The 18,973-nt window shown below is 38.3% G+C and overlaps 1 protein-coding gene across 3 annotated transcripts in view; it reads left to right on the top strand.

Annotated features, from left to right (window-relative positions):
* Positions 1–17,275, top strand: part of Zpbp (zona pellucida binding protein) — a 164,804-nt gene extending 147,529 nt beyond the window's left edge. For all 3 annotated transcript variants that reach the window (XM_042285613.2, XM_076545967.1, XM_076545966.1), the window contains one exon: positions 17,068–17,275. In XM_042285613.2, the coding sequence (XP_042141547.1) occupies positions 17,068–17,162 (95 nt within the window). In that variant the 3' untranslated portion in view covers positions 17,163–17,275. The remainder of the gene's footprint in view (positions 1–17,067) is intronic.
* Positions 17,276–18,973: the final 1,698 nt, after the last annotated feature.

Here is an 18,973-nt window from a genome sequence, read left to right as displayed (position 1 = left end):
AGTGGGTTAGGTCTTAAAACAGCCTTTAGCCTGTGGTTTCCTGAAGACTGAGGATGGTGAACAGTTCATTGTTTCCTGTCCTCTGTGCTTCTTTTGAAATTTTTCTCTTTGGTTCTGTGGTCTACTGTTTTTGTTGAGTTGTTTATTTTCTCACTGTTTTGTTTTTAAATTTTTAAACATTTATTCTTGGAGAGTTTCAAGTTCTGTACAATGTGTTTTGGTCATATTCATACTCCCTCAACTCTTCCCAGATTCATCCCTACTTCCCTGTCCAGCAAAATTTGTGGCCTTAAAAAAAAACTGCCCAAAATATTCATGGATGGGTGCTCTTCCAGCGCAGCATGGTCACCTTCCCAGAGGTGGCATTAGAGAAAACTGAACCCTCCTTTCCTAGCAACTGACAGTTACCAGTTGTTTCACAACTGTGGGTGGGATTGGGTGCTCAACCCCCCTTTCTGTGTGGGGATTTGGTCTGGCTTGGGCTTTGCACAGGTTTTATGTATGCTGTCATAATGCAGTTAGTTCATATGTGGAATTGTCCTGCTGTGTCCTCCAGATGGATCCTTGTAGTCATCACAACTGCTGTTTCCTTACACTCACTCATTCCACCCCCCTCTCCTGTAGTGATTTTTGAGCCTTGGGTGTGGATGTGTAGTACATATATCCCTTTAGGGCTGATCACTATGCAGTCTCTTGTTCTTTGCATCTTGAGCATTTATTCCAAATAGAAGCTTCTCTGCTGAGAGTTGAGAGATGAACTAATCAATGGGTATATCAATAAACTACTAGGAGTTTATTTAATTGCTTTAAGTTTGAATATGGTTCATTCTTTATCATTCTCCAGCCACTTTTTGGCTAATGTCTTGCTAACTTTCATTTGCTTTTTTGTTGGTGGTTTCTTTATAAAAACATTGTCCAAGCCTTTTGGGAGTCAAATGATATCCATATGAAGCTTTTTTACAATAAGGCAGACTTATTTCAGTTTCACAAGTGACTTGCTTTTGGGTTAGAGTATTTAATTACCTTTTGATGGCTTTATTAATAAAGTATACCATCGTACGATATATTAATTGGACAGTAAAGATGATTTGTTCAGCAGATACAGTTGTTTTAATAAAATCTTGTAGAATCTATGGATTTATCATACTCAGTCAGCCCTGAATGTTTTGAAAGCTGTTTACACAGAAGATTGGAGGCACAGAAATATTTTCTTAGCTTTCCTATTCACTGCACATACTTAAGCAGTTCAGCTTTAGTGTGAAGTACAACTCATCTTCTCTTTAGAACCTCAACGGCCTCTTTCTCTTTTTTGATTATTATATTCTTGAAATAATATAAGTAATTGAAAAATTATTACCAGTACATATTTCACCTTATGAATTGACAGAATATATTGCCTGGGTTTTCTTTAGAAAGATATCTTTTGTTCCATAAAAAGCATGTTGTGTGAAATCATTCATCTGACAAAAATGGGATGAAACTGCTCTAAATATTTTAAAGAATTAACAATTCTAAAATTTAAAATTATTCTAAAACTTAAGAGAAATAGTGCGTATTCTATGATGTGAAAAGTTAGACCAGTTCAATCTCTTACTGAGAACACTGGATGAGTCAATTAGTGCATTATAATTTTAGGTTCTGTGCCAGGGCATGAGGTTAAGGGAGAACCATGCCTGAAGAGAAGAAAAGCATGGAATTCAATACTGAAGCCGAGGTGATATGCTGGTAAACTGAAATAACAGAACTGCCAAATTAGAATACTTTGATCAATGTAAATACCTTTCAAAGCTCATGGCAAAATAAAATTCCTCCAGACAGCATGCCAGAGAATTTATTCTGAGCATGCACTAAAAGAAATATTAAAATAATTATTCAAATAGTCATAATGGGCAGAAAAATGCAAAAGGGAAAATATACACACTAATATAAGTAACTACTATAAAATATAATACTCTGTGCTGCTAAAAATATGTAGAAGTAATATATTTGGCCATTTATCATTAATAACAGATGGAAATTGAATTGTTATGCTCTAAGGATCAAATATTTTCTAGTTGTAGTGTATGTAATGATTTGTACTATATTGTAATATAGGACTGTGCATATTTTTTATGGTAACAACTAAAACACAGCAAAATAATGTGTATATACAATGAGATGGAAAATAGTTAACGTAGCAAAAACTGTCAGCTCAAAAGATTACAAATCTGAATGCATGGATAAAAATGCAATTGGAACAAAAAAGAAATCTCTACTTAAAAATGGTCATTTTAGATTCAGTTAATTTAAATGGATTACTTCAATTAAAGAGGAAAAATTTGAGATTGATCTAATGAACCCAAACCAACACTATGCATCTATTGATACTTCTTTAAATACAGAAAAGCCAAAGATGGAATATCAAAGACTAGAAAATAAATCAAGCAAATAATAACAAAATGTGGTAAAGAAAATGCTCTTTCTTTCTCTCTCTCTCAATATATATATATATATGTATATATATATATATATAAAATATATATATTATTGATCTTTATGATATAGGATAAAAAAGACAGAGTATTGTAATTGATGAAACAGACTCTGGCAAGAAGTATAACTGCATACGCAGAAGAGCATTAAATAACAATTAAGGGATAAATTATCAATACAACCTAGTAATATAGTAGTTTTAAATTTTGGGGTACTTAACAAAATTTAAGGTACACAAGAAAAAAGTTTTCAAGGAGCATCAAAACAAAGTAAAAACCACCTCTGGAGTTTATAGACCTAAATGCTTTAGGAAAAACTGTAAATATGTTAGAATATAACTTCAAAACATGTATCATCAGAATTAGCAAACTCATTTTCAAAAAAATCACAAAATAACTCTGATATTAGTATATATACTTTAGCTACATTAAGATTAATAATTTTGTTTATGAAAAGATACTACAGATAGAAAAAGGATGAACTGTAATCTCAAAAGTTGGAGTTGTGAAGGGCTAAATAACATTAAGGATGAATGTAAAGAACATGTGAAAGTGCTGAGGATATCGCTCTATATAAATAAAACACTGATGGCCAGTGACCAGACAGGAAGTATAGGCAGGACAAGGAGAGAGGAGAATTGGGGAAACAGGAAGAAGGAGGGGGAGACACTGCCAGCCACTGCCAGGACAAACAACATGTAAAGACGCCAGTAAGCCACCAGCCACGTGGCAAGGTATAAATTTATAGAAATGGGTTAATTTAAGATAAAAGAACAGTTAGCAAGAAGCCTGCCATGGCCATACAGTTTATAAGTAATATATGCATCTGAGTGATTATTTTATACGTGGATTGTGGGACTGCGGGGCTTGGTGGAACCTGGAGAGAAGCTGAGAAAAACATCAATACAGTCTGAACAGAGGTACATACATGGATGGACAGTGGTGCTCTTATAAGTGATAGGGTTTTAAACAAAAAGTCCAGTACCAGATACTAGATATATCTATTTTCATCTTTTTGAGAAATCTCCACATGGACTTACATAGTGGCTCTCCCAGTTTGTATCCCGTCCCCAAGCAATGAGTAAGTGTTCCCCTTTCCTTGCATCTATTGTCATTTGTTTTGTTAATCCTGGCCATTCTGATTAGGCTAAAATGAAACTGAAAAGTAGTTTTAATTTACATTTCCCTGATAGCTAAGGATGTTGAACATTTTTAGGTGTTTCTCAGCCAGTTGTATTTCATCTTTTGAGAACTCAGCTGCTTACTATTATACTCAATTATTTTTATTTAACCTTTAAAATTTTTTGAGATTATGATATAACATTTCTCTCTTCCCTCCAAAACCTCCCATATAGCCCTCCCAACTCTCCTTAAAGTTCATTGACTCTTTTTTCACTAATTGTTATTGCATGTATATATGTATATACATACATATTCTTAAGTATAAACTGCTGCTCAGTCTGTTTAATGTTACTTGTTTGTATGTTTTCAAGGCTGATCTTTTGACACTGGACATCGAATTTGTATGCTCTTCCCTGGTGAATACCACCTCTTTCACTCCCAGCTTTCTTCACTTGTCTCTATAGTTTTTTGTGCAGGATTGAGGCTGGATGGAATTTTCCCATCCAGCTTACATGCCCTTTGGTGCAAGTGTGGGCAGTCATGACGGTGAGGTGAGACTTTATGGATGTAGCTTCTAATGATACTAGGAGACACAATCTCACAGCAAACTCCCTGGTCTAGCTCTTACAGTCTTTCTACCCTCTCTTTTACACTATTCCCTGAGTTTTAGGTGGAGGAATTGTTTTGTAGATTTATCCACTGGAACTGAGCTCCATAACTCTGCATATTGATTGTGGTTTTCTGTAATGATCACTGTTGGTTGAAAAGAGAAGTTTCCTTGATGAGGGGTGAGGACTACACGTGCCTGTGAGTTATAAGGACAGGGATTTAAAATGTAGTTTGGGATTATTCTGGGGTTTAGTAAATAGTGGTTGTAGGATCTCCTTTAAGATCCATGACTTCACTACCCCGGGTATCTGGCTAGATTTCTAGCATGTTTTCCCTCATGTTAGCAGGTCTCCAGTCCAATTAGAGAGTCGTTGGTTATGGCCACTCCTACATCCTTATTATTATTGTGCTGTAGTGGTCATATAGATGCCATAGCTGGGTAGGTATGTTGGTTGCTATTCTCCTTTGGAAGCTTGCATGGTACCATGTGGTACCATTAAAGCTAGTCCTCAAGGATGAAGCTTTCAGGTCAGTTCTAGCTCAGGGTCCTCTGAACCTTGTTTCTGAACCTTCCACCTCTGGAAGACAACCAAGGGCAATAGCAATACCTGTAAAGTTTGAGGAGTCGCTTATACAACCCTAATCAACAACTCACAAGAGGGGAAGGAAAGATTTTAGGAATCAGAGAGGATGGACGATACCAGGAGAACATGTCTCACTGAATCAACTACACAGGGCTCACATGGGCTCACAGAAACTGAAGCAGCAAGCACAGGCCTGGAAGGCTCTTCACCAGGTCCTCTGCATGTATGTTATGGCTGTTAGCTTAATATTTTTGGGACTCCTAATAGTAAGAGTGGGTTTGTCTCAAACTCTTTTGCTTGTTCTTGGGACTCTTTTCCTCTTGTTGGGTTGCCTTGTCCAGCCTGATATGAGGACTTTTGCCTTGTCTTATTGTTTCTTGTTTTGTCATAATTGGTTGTTGTTTCTTGGAGGTCTGCTCTTTTCTGAAGGAAATCAGAGGGGGAATGCGTCTGGGGGAGAAGAGAGGTTGGGAAGAGCTGGGAAGAGTAGAGGAAGGGGAAACTGTGGTCAGGGTGTATTGTAGGAGAGAAGAATCTATTTTCAATAATAAACTAAAACAACAACAACAGGGTTATATTTAGGGTTGGGGCTTTTGTTATGTGGTCTTTGCCTCTTGGGGGGAGAATTGTCAGCCCAAATGAGAAAAAATTTCTTTAAACTATACATATTTTATACAGACTTAAATGTATTTGGTTTTTTTGTTTGTTTTTTAGGTAGAAAATTAATAGTAGGATCCTTATGGCTTTTTTATTTTCTTGAGACAGGGTTTCTCCATGTAGTTTTGGTGCCGGTCCTGAATCTCACTCTGTAGACCATGCTGGCCTCGACCTCACAGAGATCTGCCTGACTCTGCCTCCCGAGTGCTGGGATTAAAGGAGTGTGCCACCACCACCCGGCTCTTTACGGCTTTTTCAAACATCCTTATTATTATTTACTCCCCATCCCTTCTCCTTCTGTATTTATATCCTCCCTCTTTCCCTTAATAATACCCTTCCTTTTCCCATTTGCCCAATCTTATAATTTGTATCCTGCTGTTTCCCCTTTTATTTTTATGCAACTATCCTACCCCAGTAATGGTCCCTGCTTACTTTCCTGGTTTCTGCGGTTACTCCAGGATATGTAGTCAAATCTGAAAATATGGCTTTAAGAGCTCTGTTGACAGAGAACATGTTTGTCTTTCTGGGTCTGAGCTAACTCACTCAATATGGTCTTTTCTGGTTATCCATTTACCTGTAAATTTCATGGCTTCATTTTCTTTACAGCTGAAAAGTCTTCCATAGTATGTGTATACCACATTTTCATTATTCATCCATCTCTTGAAGGATATTTAGGTTGCTTACATTTCCTTTCTATTGTGAATAGGGGATCAGTAAACATGCTTGAGCAAGTATCTATGCATTAGAATGTGGAGTCCTTTGGGTGTATGCCAAAAAGTTGTGTTGTATAGCTATGTCATATGGTAGTTGTTTTGTTTGTTTGTTTGTTTGTTTTTCTTTTTGAGAATTCCCACATTGATTTTCATAGTGGCTGTACAAGTTTGAAATCCCACCAACAATAAATGAGGGTCCCCTTTTCCTTGTATTCCCCCCCATCATTTTTTGTTGATCTTTGCCATTCTGACTGGGGTAAGATAAAATCTTAGAGTTGTTTGAATTTGCATTTTTTATCTGCTAGGGACAGTGAACATTTTTTGCGTTATTTTGTTGCCATGTTTTATTTCTGTTCAGATTCCAGGCGCACTTTTCAAATGTGTCTTTTAGCTCATGTTTGGGTCTTCAATTTTATTCCATTGGTCTACAACATTTGTTTTTTTGCAAGTACCATATTATTTTTATTGAACTGACTATGTGATATAACTTAAGATCTGGAATTGTAATTTCTCCAGCATTTTTATTTTTGCTCATAATTGTTTTGGTTACCTGGGATCTGTTCTGCACCAATTAGGATGATCATTTGTGATTTTAGTCCATTGTAGTTTATTATAGTTATTGACTAGTGTATATTGAACCATCCCTGCATTTCAGAGTTAAAACCAAGTTGGTCATGGTGTATAATCTTTTTGATGTATGACTGTATTCTGCTTGCAACTAAATTTTGAGTTTTTTAAGTCTGTTTTCATCATGGATATTGGCTTGTAACTTTGTTTTTTATTGTTGTGTCTTTACCTGGTTCTGGTATTAGATTAAAGGAGTTTTGAAGTCTTCCTCCTGTTTCCATTAAAAAAAAAAGATTAATAAGCACTACATGGTTCTACCACAGTCATGTCTAGGTCTGTGGACCAACAGCAGCCAGGGTCTGGGTTGATGTCCATGGCTCCTGTTGCCACCGGGGCCTGAGCAGATACCCGGGATCTGGACAGCCACCTGAGACTATGTTGGTGTCTGAGGGCCTTGCTGCCACCTGGGACATACTGACCTGGGTGGCCTGTGGTGCCATCAGGGCCATGATGACACCCAGGCCTGAGCTGTTGCTGAGGGCATGTCTGTGTTTGTGTTCCTGATGCAGCTGGGTTCTGGGATGATATCCATAGCCCATGATACCATGGGGGTTAACCATGCATGTTGAAATCTGAGGACCCTGCTGAGTGGGTCCCGCCCCTCACTGGCCCTGGGATAGTTGGCCCTACCCCTCACTGAACACTGCAGAAGGAAAGCTAGCCCTGTCCCCCATGGGAGAGCTGGCCTTTGCACTCAGGAGAGATGCTCTCCTCACTACAGGTGTAGGACAGCTGGCACTGATGGCATGGGCCTAGGAGAGCTGACTCTGCCCCTCGCCTGAGGAGGTGGTCCCAGTGGCTAGGACTAACCAGCTCAGCTACCACCCAGGGTGTCCATGAGAGAAATCATTGCAAAGGTCAAGTCATAAAAGTTTTCTCAATTGATTTTTTTTCTTAATGAAAAACAGTTATACAATGTATTCTGATCATACTTTCCCCCTCTCCCAACTTCTGCCCATCTCCACACCCATTCTCTCTCTTTATAAAACAGACAAATGCAGTGGAGGTATCTTTGTGGATTTCTGGGGACCTCTCTAGCACTCTGCTTCTTCCTATTCCCCTGGGGTCTTCATTCATCATGGTAACTCCCTCCCCATTCTCCTACTCTGATCCTGATCCAGCTGGGACCTCCCGTTCCCCTAAGCTCTCTTTCCCCTGACCCTTGCCCTCCATTACCCCTCCCCCATCCCCAGTTTGCTCATGTAGATCTCATCCATTTCTCTGTCCTTCGGTAATCTCTGTGTCTTTCTCAGGGTCCTCTTTACTAGGTAGCCTCCCTGGAGTTGTTGGCAATGGTTGAGGGAGTGCCGTTCTAGTGATCTGATGGCTGAACACCCTGGCTGTCATGATAGAACTCTCATCCAGTGTCTGATGGAAGTGGATGCAGAGATCCACAGCTGAGCCCCAGGTGAAGCTCCGGGAGCCCAATCAGAGAGAGAGAGAGGAGGGGTTGTATGAGTGAGAGATATTGAGACCATGATTGGAAAATGCACAGGGATAAATAGCCAAACTAGTGGAAACCCATGAACTGTGAACCAATGGCTGAGGAGCCCCCATAGAACTGGACCGGACGCTCTGAATAAGTGGGACAGTTGATTAACTTGAACTATTTGGGAGGCCCCCAGGCAGTGGAGCCAGGACCTGTCCTTGGTGCATGAGCTGGCTTTTTGGAGCCTGGGGCCTATGCTGGTACACTTTGCTCAGCCTTGGTGTAGGGAGGAGGGAACTGGACCAGCCTTGGCTGAGTCTACCAGGCTGGGCTGACTTCCCAGGGGAGACCTTGCCTTGGAGGAGGTGGGAATGGGGAGTGGATTGGGGGAGAGGGCTGGGAGGTGGGAGGAGGGAGGATGGGAGAATCCATGAAATTAAGTTAATTATAAAATAAAAATATATATTAAAAAACAGACAAATAAAAACCAAGAAATGCATACAGCAAACTTCACTAAAACAGAATCATAAATATAAAAGCAAAAGGCCAATAAAGTGAAAAATGAGCAAATTAAGTAAAATGAGATGAAAAGTTTACAAAAATATTATTGAGTTGGTTTTATGTTGGTCAGCTATTCCTGGACATGAGGTCTACCCTAAAGTGTAGTTGATACCCAGTGAGACTCAATTAGAGATAACTATTTTTTTCTTTTGCCTATCGGTATCAATTGCAGATGGCTTCTTGGTTAGAGGTGGGAGGCCATGTCTATTTTCCCCTCTCACTTCTGGGACCCCATTTGGGTTGAACCTGTGCAGGCCTGGCACATACTGGCACAGTCTCTGTGAGCTCATGTGTGCTTTAGTACTGTCGTGTCTGGAAGACACTGTGTCCTTGGTATCATCCACCCCCTCTAGCTCTTCTTACAGTCTTTCTTCATTCTCTTCTGCATAGTTCTATGAACCCTGACTGGAGGGGTTTGATGAAGGCATCCCATTTAGCACTGAGTGTTCCAAAGTCTCTCACTCTATACACACTATCAATTTGTGTGTTTCTGTGTTTAGTTTCCATCTACTGCATGAAGCTCCTTGATGATGGCTGAGTAAGGCATTGATCTATGAGTATAGAAGAATGTCATTAGGAATAATTTTATGGCTACATTATTTTAGCAGAACAGTAGTATTTGGCATTCTCTGAGGCCTGGGTCATATCCAGTCTCAGGTTCTTGGCCACCCTAGCAGGTGTGGCTTCCTTCTCATGGAGTGGGCCTTACATCCAATCGGAGAGTGGTTGTTAGGTCCAGTGATGTTGGTGTCACTATTGCACCAGTGTATCTCACCAGCAGGTCACCATTGGTTGCAGGGTTTGTAGCTGGGTTGGCGATTGCCTTTCTCCTCTACTGTAGCATGTAGAGTAGGACCATAAACACCAGTGAGTAGGGGTGAAGGCTCTAGGCAGGCACCAGATTGACTTCTCCATATTCAAAGAGATATGTGCTGTTTTCAGCAACAGGGCTTTCACATCAGTTTGTAGAGAGCAAACTGATATAGCCTTGGCAATAGCCTGCAATTTCTGGGGGTTTCCATGGGACCTCTTTGGCCAACAACTCAGCAAGATATAACTTACTCCTGGCAGTAGAGATTTCACTTAGTGACTTAAGAATCCTTTCTGCATCTAATGAGATGACTGTGAGGTTTTTGTCTTTCATTATGTATATATGGTAGATTACATTTATTGATTTACATATGTTGAACCATGCCTGAATCTCTGGGATGAAGTCAGTTTCAGAAAAGTGGATAGTTTTTGATGTATTATTATTGGACTCATTTTGCAAGTATTTTATTGAGAATTTTTGCAACTATGATTATAAGGGATATTATAATTTGCTTTTATTGTTCAGTCTTTGTGTAGATATGAGGGTAATAGTGATATAAAAACTTAGGAAATGTTTCTTCAGTTTTTATTTTTCAGAATATTTTGAAGAGTATTGGCATTGAAGGCCTTGTAGAAGTTTGTGCCTGGATCTATAGGCATTTTTTTTTGGTTGGGAGACTTAATTAGTGCTTCATTTTCACTAGAGGTTATACATCTGTTTAAATTACTTATTTGATCTTGATTTAACTTTGGTAGGTAGTATATATCAAGGTCATCCTTTTCTTTTAGGTTTTCCTGGTTGATGTAATACAGATTTTTAAAGTATGTCCTTATAATTCTCCGGATTTCCTTGGTATGTGTTGTAATGTTTTTCCTTTCATTTTTAGTTTTATTAATTTGAATATTTTCTCTGTGTCTTTTAGTTAACTTGGCTAAGGTTTTGTCAGTCTTATTAATTTTCTTAAAGAACAAATTCTTCACTGATTCTTTGTACTTTTTAAAAAATGTTTCTAGATTTCATCCCCCTAGTTTGAGTATTTCTTGCAATCCATTCTTTTGGGGTATTGTTTCTTTCTGTTGTTCAAGAGCTTTCAGATGTGCTGTTGTTGCTAATATGAAATCTTTCTGATATTTTGATATAAGTAGTTAGTGCTATGAATTTGCCTCTTAGAACCACCAAGCCACTTTTATTGTGTCCCATAGCTTTTGGTATACTGTTGTGGTAGTTTGGACGTAATTTGCCCCCATAATCTCATAGGGAGTGATACTATTAGGAGGTGTGGCTTTGTGGGGATGGGGATGGCCTTGTTGAAGGAAGTTTGTCACTGAGGAGGCAGGTTTTGATGTTTTATATGCTCAGGTTACCACCCAGTTGACTTTCTCTTGCCTGCCTATGTAAGGATGTAAGGACTCTCAGCTCCAGAGCCACTCTGCTCCCCACCATGATGTTAATGGACTGAACTTCTGAAAGTATAAGCAAGCTACCCCAATTAAATATTTTCTTTATAAGAGTTGCCATGGTCATGGTGTCTCTTCACAACAATATAAACCTAAACTAAGAAATTGGTACCAGGGATAGGGGTATTGTGATAGGCCTGACCATGTGTTTGTTTGGAGGAATTTGGACTTTGATACCTTGTGTTTAGAAAACAGTGGAATACTTTAATCACTATTTAATAGGCCATACTAGTAGGAGCATGGAAGACAGTGGTGCTAAGAGTTATTTGAACTATAGGGGGCTCACTCAAGAGGTTTCAGAGGAGAAGAATTTTAGTATGTTGTCTAGAGATCATTCTTGTGATATTTTGGTGAAGAAAGTGGCTGTTTTTTGCTCTTGTCTGAATAGTCTGCCTGAGGCTAAAATGCAGAGTTTTGGATTAATTCCATTGACATATAAAATCTTGAAACAGCCTAGTATATACTCTGTCATATGGATATTAGTGGTAACTCTAATGAAGATTTATAATGAAAGGAGCAAGCTGAGCAGAGTAAATTACAAAAGTATAAAATTTGAGGAGAAAAGAGCACCAGGAAGTGGGATGGAGCTGAATCCTGTGTTCAAGGAGATAAATGTATTAAATAATGTAATGAAGGAAGTGGTGACCTCAGGTCAAGATCCCACCCAGCTAAGTTTCTAACTTGTGAAAAGGAACTAAAGCAAAGCTTAGATAGATGTGTGTTGGGGCACACCTTTTAATCCCAACACTGGGAAGGCAGAGGCTGACAGATCTCTGAGTTTGAGGCTAGCCTGGTCTACAGAGTGAGTTTAGGGACAACCAAAGCTTAGGCAGTGAAAGACAGAAAGCAGGTAAAGATGTACCTGAATGAGGGAGTCATGTTCCACCCCAGTAAGCAGCAGAACTTAGCAGCTTTGGCCATGTAGTTCTGGCTTTAGAGATAAGGACAGAAGAAATGGGTGACTGAGGTCACATTTCTTCTACCTTATCCCCAACACCTGAGATATTATCCATATTTTATAATCTGTTTGTGAGGCTTGACATCCTAAAATTTTAATTGCATGATTTTTTAATTTTACTTCATAGTTTAGGTCTTTGATTTATTTTTAATTCATTTTATATATGAAGTTAGATAAGAGCCCAACTTCATTTAGTTGCATGTGAATATTAATTTTTGCAACACCATTTGTTGAAATATATTACAATTTCTTCATTGAATGTCTTACTGAAAATAATTTGGTCTGGTGCAAGAATTTATTATTGGTGTCTGTATTCTGTTCTCTTGGCATGATATGTCTATCTCAGCTACACTATCTTAGTATTGTAACTTTGCTATTATGTTTTAAAATCAGGAAGTCTGGGACTTAAAACTTCATCTCTAATTTTCAAGGTATTTTGACTATTTGGTTTTCTTTGACATTATAAATTAATCTTAGGGGGCATTTGTCTATTTCTGAAGATAATAGTCCTTGGAATTTTGACAGGGATTGATTGTATTGAATCTGACAATAGCTTTTTGGGGTAATTGTTGTTTTAGCAATAGCAAGTCTTCTAATCCATGGATGTGGAATGTAGGTCTTTTTTTATTTGTGATTCAATGATTTCTGATAGTTTTCAAATATATAAAGTTTTGACAGCTTAAATAAGTTTATCTGACAATGTTACCTTTTGTTAAATTGTCAATGAATGTTTTCTTAATTTGAATTTTGGTTTGTTTACCTAATATATACAAACACACCCTCATAACCAAAACTTTATATACATTTACTAACAATTTTCCATTCTCTGTGTCCTAGCTGCTGGCCACAGTTTTACTGTTTTCATGAGGCTGGCTAGGTAGTGCTTGTGTAAGGGTTAGTCTTGAGGCTTCAATAGACTGACTTGACTGAGAAGCATTTCAGAGGCATCAAGCACACTGGTGACATGTGTATATCTCTGTGTGTTTACAGAAGAGGACTAAGGCAGAAAGACCCACTCTGAACGTGGGGTGTGCATAGACTAGAGTCCCCAGAGCACTGAAGGGAACAGGAAAGCGGACTAGGAGTTGACTATGACTGGCACAGGCATCCTAGACTTTTCTCCCCACTCTCTACTTTCTGGTTCCCATGATATAAGCCACTGTGTTCTTGTATTGCCTTCTCCACCATGATAAGCTAACCTTTGAAACTCTGAGCCAAAATAAATCCTTTTCCCTTAAGTTGCTTCTCTCAATTACACACACACACACACACACACACACACACACACACACACACACACACACACACGGTTTACTCCAGAGACCTCATCTGTTTTCTCTTCCCATGGCAACCATGCATTCCTCTTAGGGTCCTCCTTGTTATCTAGCTTCTCTGGAGCTGTGGCTTATAGTCTGGTTACCCTTTGCTTTATATCTAGTTTCCACTTATAAGTGAATACATACCATGTTTATTTTTCTGAGTTTGGGTTACCTCACGCAAGATGATATTTTCCCAGGCTGGCCTCAAACTCGTGATCCTCCTGCCTCCGCCTCCTTCAGCAAATCCAGCGGCGTGTGCCACCACAACCGGAGAGACAGCCGGAACTGACCTACTCTGGTGATGGGATGGCCAAACACCCTAACAGTCGTGCCAGAAACCCCATCCAAGGACTGAGGAATCTGGATGCAGAGATCCATGGCTAGGCCCCCGGTGGAGCTCTGGGAGTCTAATTAGTGAGAAAGAGGAGGGTTTATATAAGCAAGAATTGTTGAAACCAAGGTTGGATAAAGCACAGGGACAAATAGCCAAACGAATGGAAACACATGAACTATGAACCAATGGCTGAGGGGCCCCCAACTGGATCAGGCCCTCTCAATAGGTGAGACAGTTGATTGGCTTGGTTTGTTTAGGAGGCATCTAGGCAGTGGTACCAGGTCCTGGGCTCGCTGCATGAGATAGCTGGGACTTATGCAGGGACGCTAGGTGCAGTCTGGGAGGAGGGGACTGGACCTGCCTGGACTGAGTTTACCAGGTTGATCTCAGTTCTTGGGGGAGGCTTTGCCCTGGAGGAGGTGGGAATGTGGGGTGTGCTGGGGGGAATGGGAGGGGGGCAGGAGGGGGGAGAACAAGGGAATCCGTGGCTGATATGTAGAACTGAATGGTATTGTAAAATAAAATAAAATAAAATAAAATAAAAGGAAAAAAAAAGATATTTTCTAACTCTAACCATTTGCCTGCCAATTTCATGTCATTGTTTTTCTCTGCTGAGTAATGATTACTGATGTTCATCATTTTTTACAGCCTTGGTTCTATGCTGCGCTTTCTTTCTTCTACTTCTCTCTGTATAGTCTAGGATACATTTAAATGCCTGCTTTTTATAAATCTTACCCCTTGCTCTTCTGCAGGCCTTAGGTGATTCTCTTGCATCCCTCAATAGTTTCTTGCAATTGTGGTTTTCAGAAAGCATCCATGGCTGGAGGTCAGAGAATACAATCAGAACAGCCCTGAGATTAGGGCTGTGGACTGAGTAGGCTTTGTTTTTCTGATGTATGTAATAAAATCTCACAGAGCTGTGTTGCTGGGTGGAGTGGGACAAGAGTAATTGAAATCAACATAGAATTTCTCACCATTTTAAAGATAGAATTTTTTTGATTTTGTGTTAATTTGGTTTTTTGTAGATCTGTGTCTGATTTCCAGAGCTCTCTTGTAGTGAGTGTTCTCTTGGCCAATTGCCAGTAGCTTTTTAATGTATCCATAAAGGGATGAAGGCCCAGTGCTTTCTAATAGCCCTTTGATGACTTTTTTCTCAGTTTAGTACATTTTGATAAGTGCCTACATTGCCTAGATTGCTATGATTAAAAACTTTTTAACTTAAATAATATTGATCACTTGTATAATATTTTACAATATATACCAATTTTCAATTTTCCTATACTTTTCTATCAAGTTATATGAATTTTTATATTTTTAATTACTGTATCTGAAATAGTTTCCTACATTTGTTCATTGACTATTGCTTTTATACCTTTTTATTAAGTTTCAATTTTAGTGTATAATTTTTATTTTATAAACTTTATTTTCCCTTTTAAGACATCCCTTGTCTAAATTTCTTTTTTAATGTCAGTACTGGTCAGTCACCAAATGCTTCCTTTTGATTTAATTCAATAAATGTACTTTGCTAATATTATCCTTTATATTTAAATTATATTTCAAAAACTTTCCTTAACTCTACTTAACAGAACAAAATGTTTTAGTATGTACAGTACTAGAAAAGAATGCTCCAGACAAGGATTCTATACTATTGTGCATTTTCGATCAAATTTGAATTCTAAACTTATTAGATGATCATTGATTTTATCTTGAACCCAGATATTTTCATGCTACTCTCAGTTCTGTTTTTAACAATCAGTATGAACTATGTTGTAATTTATTTGCATGTAGATTTTTCATCTGTTTTCATTGTGATTGAAGAAGTTTTAGTATATTTGTTCAACATGTCCATATTAGGTTTTTAAGAAATGTTAATATGTGATTTGAGAGAAAGGGTGCTTTGAATGCAATATTGTATTTTATTGTTGGAAGTTTATAAGTGTCTAAGGATCCTTAATATTACTAAATGAAAAAATTTAGCTTTATATAACCAACATTTTCCACATTAGAAATATCAATCTTCCAATAAATTGTCTGGTGTAACTTGAAGAGCCCTAGAATATAGTATGGTGGGTGAATACTTCTTCTGAATAGGCAGTTAAAATATTTCTGTATTTTTGGAAAACACATCTCACATATAAATGACACAAAATAAAACAGTAGAGTATGAGGCAGATTTAAGTAGTAACACATAGTACTGAATCATGGTACTGAAAAGTTAGATGGCCCATAATAACCATGCTTTAACATAATGTACAATCATTCACCAGTGCTTGCAACAGGGAAAAAAAATCTGGTTTATCAGAGACCTCAGCCCGCTTAATAGGTTTGGTGGATCATGTGACAGGCTTTCCCCAACTTGAAATGATTACAGTCAATTCAGGCAGTTGCCCAGAGTACAACATTTGGCCCAGAGTCAGCATTTGTTGAATGACTGCATTTTCATATCACACTTCTGGTTTTCATTTTCATGTTAATATTATAATGTTGGGTGTCTGGTTTTTTTTTTTTTGTTTTTTTGTTTTTTTTTTTTTTTTTTTTTTTGCTAACAAGGAAAGAGGAGGCTAGAGACTTGGTTGCTTCATCAGTGGTATTTGAACTTGGTTTCTTTCTGCACTTTTTTTTAAACTTCTGCTGGGCAGTAACAGCTACAGCAATATTTGTGATAGCATTGTCTTCAGATTAGGAATAATCAAACTGAGCTAAGTTAAGAATTTCCCCCAAATTGTACTTTTTATCAAGTGATACAAATAGAACTAGAAATGAGAAGATTAGAAATAAGCTTCAGTCCTCTTGCAGCTCTTGGCTCTTTGTACACATAAAACATAGTTCTTATGGTCTGTCCTATAAGCAGTTACTTTTATCTAGGGTGCTAAGCTCTGCTGTAACTTCAATGATCATGCACTCAGCCTCTAAACTCAACAGTGTATGATTACTAAAATTATTTTAGGTGATAGTGTTGGCCAGATTCACAGTGCTAAACATTTTACATGTATGAGGACTGTTGGGTAGTCATATTCAGAGAAGCAGGAACCATGATGGTTGCTAGTAGCTGGGGAAAATGCTAGAGAGTTGCTCATTTGGCATAGTCATGCAGCTTGACAACATGAAAGTGTTTTGGAGATTGCTGTTCATACAAGTATACATAACACTACCAAAGGGAATACTTAAAATGGATAAGGTGATAAATTCTATCCTATGTATTTTATCTCAATTAAAAATACAGAACATCAGTCACATGATAGTGTATGCCTGTAATCCCAATACTTTAGGAAGATCAGGAGTTCAAGGCCAACTTGGACTGTATGACTGTCTTAAAACAACAACAAATTTAAGATCATATGTGACAATTTACCATTATGTTAACTTATGTGGCCCCCTGGGGAATGTTGCTAATGAACTGATGTTTTATTCACAGTGATCTGCAGCCCTGGATCCTACAATCCCCGGGATGGAACTCACTGCCTCCAGTGCAATAGCAGTATGGTGTATGGAGCGAAGGCGTGCGCATAGGCCAGTGCCTCATGCGACCCAGTGGTTTATTAAACACAAAAGTATATTTTTTTGAAGTGCTAAATTATAATAAATCACTATTATGCTAAAATTAAATAATCATAATTTACAAAGACATGGTGTCCTCATTCTATCCAGTACTATATGTATCATCTTTCTTGGTTAATTAATACTAGAGCTGCATTTGACACCAAATGACTCCGGTGTCACTGCATTTTAAAAACTGGTTCAAATGTTCTGTATTAGATGATGATGAAGAGTTTTTCAGGAATTTCAAAAGTATCCCATTTTATCTTTACTATGTATCACCTAGATTCAGGCCATCATATTCTGTTATAAGACCTTTAATCTTACAGAACTTTATCTATTTGAGCTTGGCTTTTCACAGCTCAGAGCCAGTTTCAAAAATATATTCTGGGTCTCATCACTGTACTTGTTAGCATAAGACCTACACCTAGGGAAACTGGGTTTTCCTATGGGTCAGTGTGTTGTCTTAAACTATCAGTTACAGACTTTCAAGTCAGACCTGGTAGCACAGGCCTGTGATCTTAGTACTTGGGAGGCAGAAGTGGAAAGATTAGGAGTTCAAAGTCCAAGGACAGCCTGGACTACATGAGATCCTGTTTCAAAAAGTGTCTTACATTACCTCCTTGACATTTTAGAATGGAGCAACCATAGAATTTTCTCAGTAGACTAATGTGGTTTGTCTTCCTTACAGTACTTCCAGGACAAAGAATTAATAATCATCTCATTTCATTTACTGTACCATTCAAATGAGTACTGTGTGCCAGAAGTCACTGCTGTTTCTACTAATACCTTCTTTTACATTGGGATACCACATTTGAATACAAGGAGTTGCCAATTTGTAATGATTTAAATAGAGGAAAATTCACAAGGAACTTTGGAGTCCTTTTCTGAAGTCCCTAGTGATCATCACCTGGTTCACATTTCCTGCATCTTCTCTGTGAGACGTTGCCTGCTTTGCTCTTGACATTTCCTGTCTTAAAACACAAATGACTGAAGAGTGGAAAGAATAAACAGTGGAATTTCAGCACCTTTGAGCGACAGGTTAGCTAACAAGGAGCTATACTGTTGGCTTGTAGAGACTAAGCCAGCTAGAAAATATCCTATTTGATTTTTCTGTGGATAAGCACAGCCTCAGAATTCTCACACAAATAGCAGAAGGCAAATGGCCTGTGGTTGTTCTTGGTTAGCCCTCATAGCAGTTACTGTCTGTCTCTGGGTTTTCATCATCATAATCTGATTGCTCCTCCATAGCAAGTAGAGATATTTCAGACACCTTCTTTCCTATGGCAGGTAACATATTGAGCATTACATAGTTTGGGTGAAATAGTTGCTTTTCTCTAATTAGCATATACATTCTGTAACTTCTAAAACGCAAGTCTCCTTTGCTAAAACTTCCTGAAGCCATCCCAATTCTTAAGTATATATTGGAATTGATTGAATATGTTCTTTCAGTTGTCAGTCTGGAAAGCAGAGGTAGAGCTGTAATGGTGGTGGTAAGTCTGGAGAGTCATGCCAACCTGGAGGCACAGATGATCTGGGGTTAGAGTAGACACAATGGAAGGCTGATCAGAGTTAAGTTCCTAGTTTATACAGGCAGACTTCACAACGAAGCCTTACTAATGCTATGTCAGAACAAGGTAGAATTAAGAAGTTAGGTCAAGAGAGCTATCTTTAGCAAGAGAAGCAGGGGGCACACTAGCAAGAGAAAGGGAGACATTAATGACTACATTTTCCTGCTTCCCATAGTGAAATGAACCATTTTTATTGTATAATACCACAGTTAT

This window comes from Peromyscus maniculatus, chromosome 10 (assembly GCF_049852395.1).
Source record: "Peromyscus maniculatus bairdii isolate BWxNUB_F1_BW_parent chromosome 10, HU_Pman_BW_mat_3.1, whole genome shotgun sequence".
Taxonomy (NCBI): Eukaryota; Metazoa; Chordata; class Mammalia; order Rodentia; family Cricetidae; genus Peromyscus; species Peromyscus maniculatus.
This window is presented reverse-complemented; position numbering and strand designations above follow the sequence as displayed.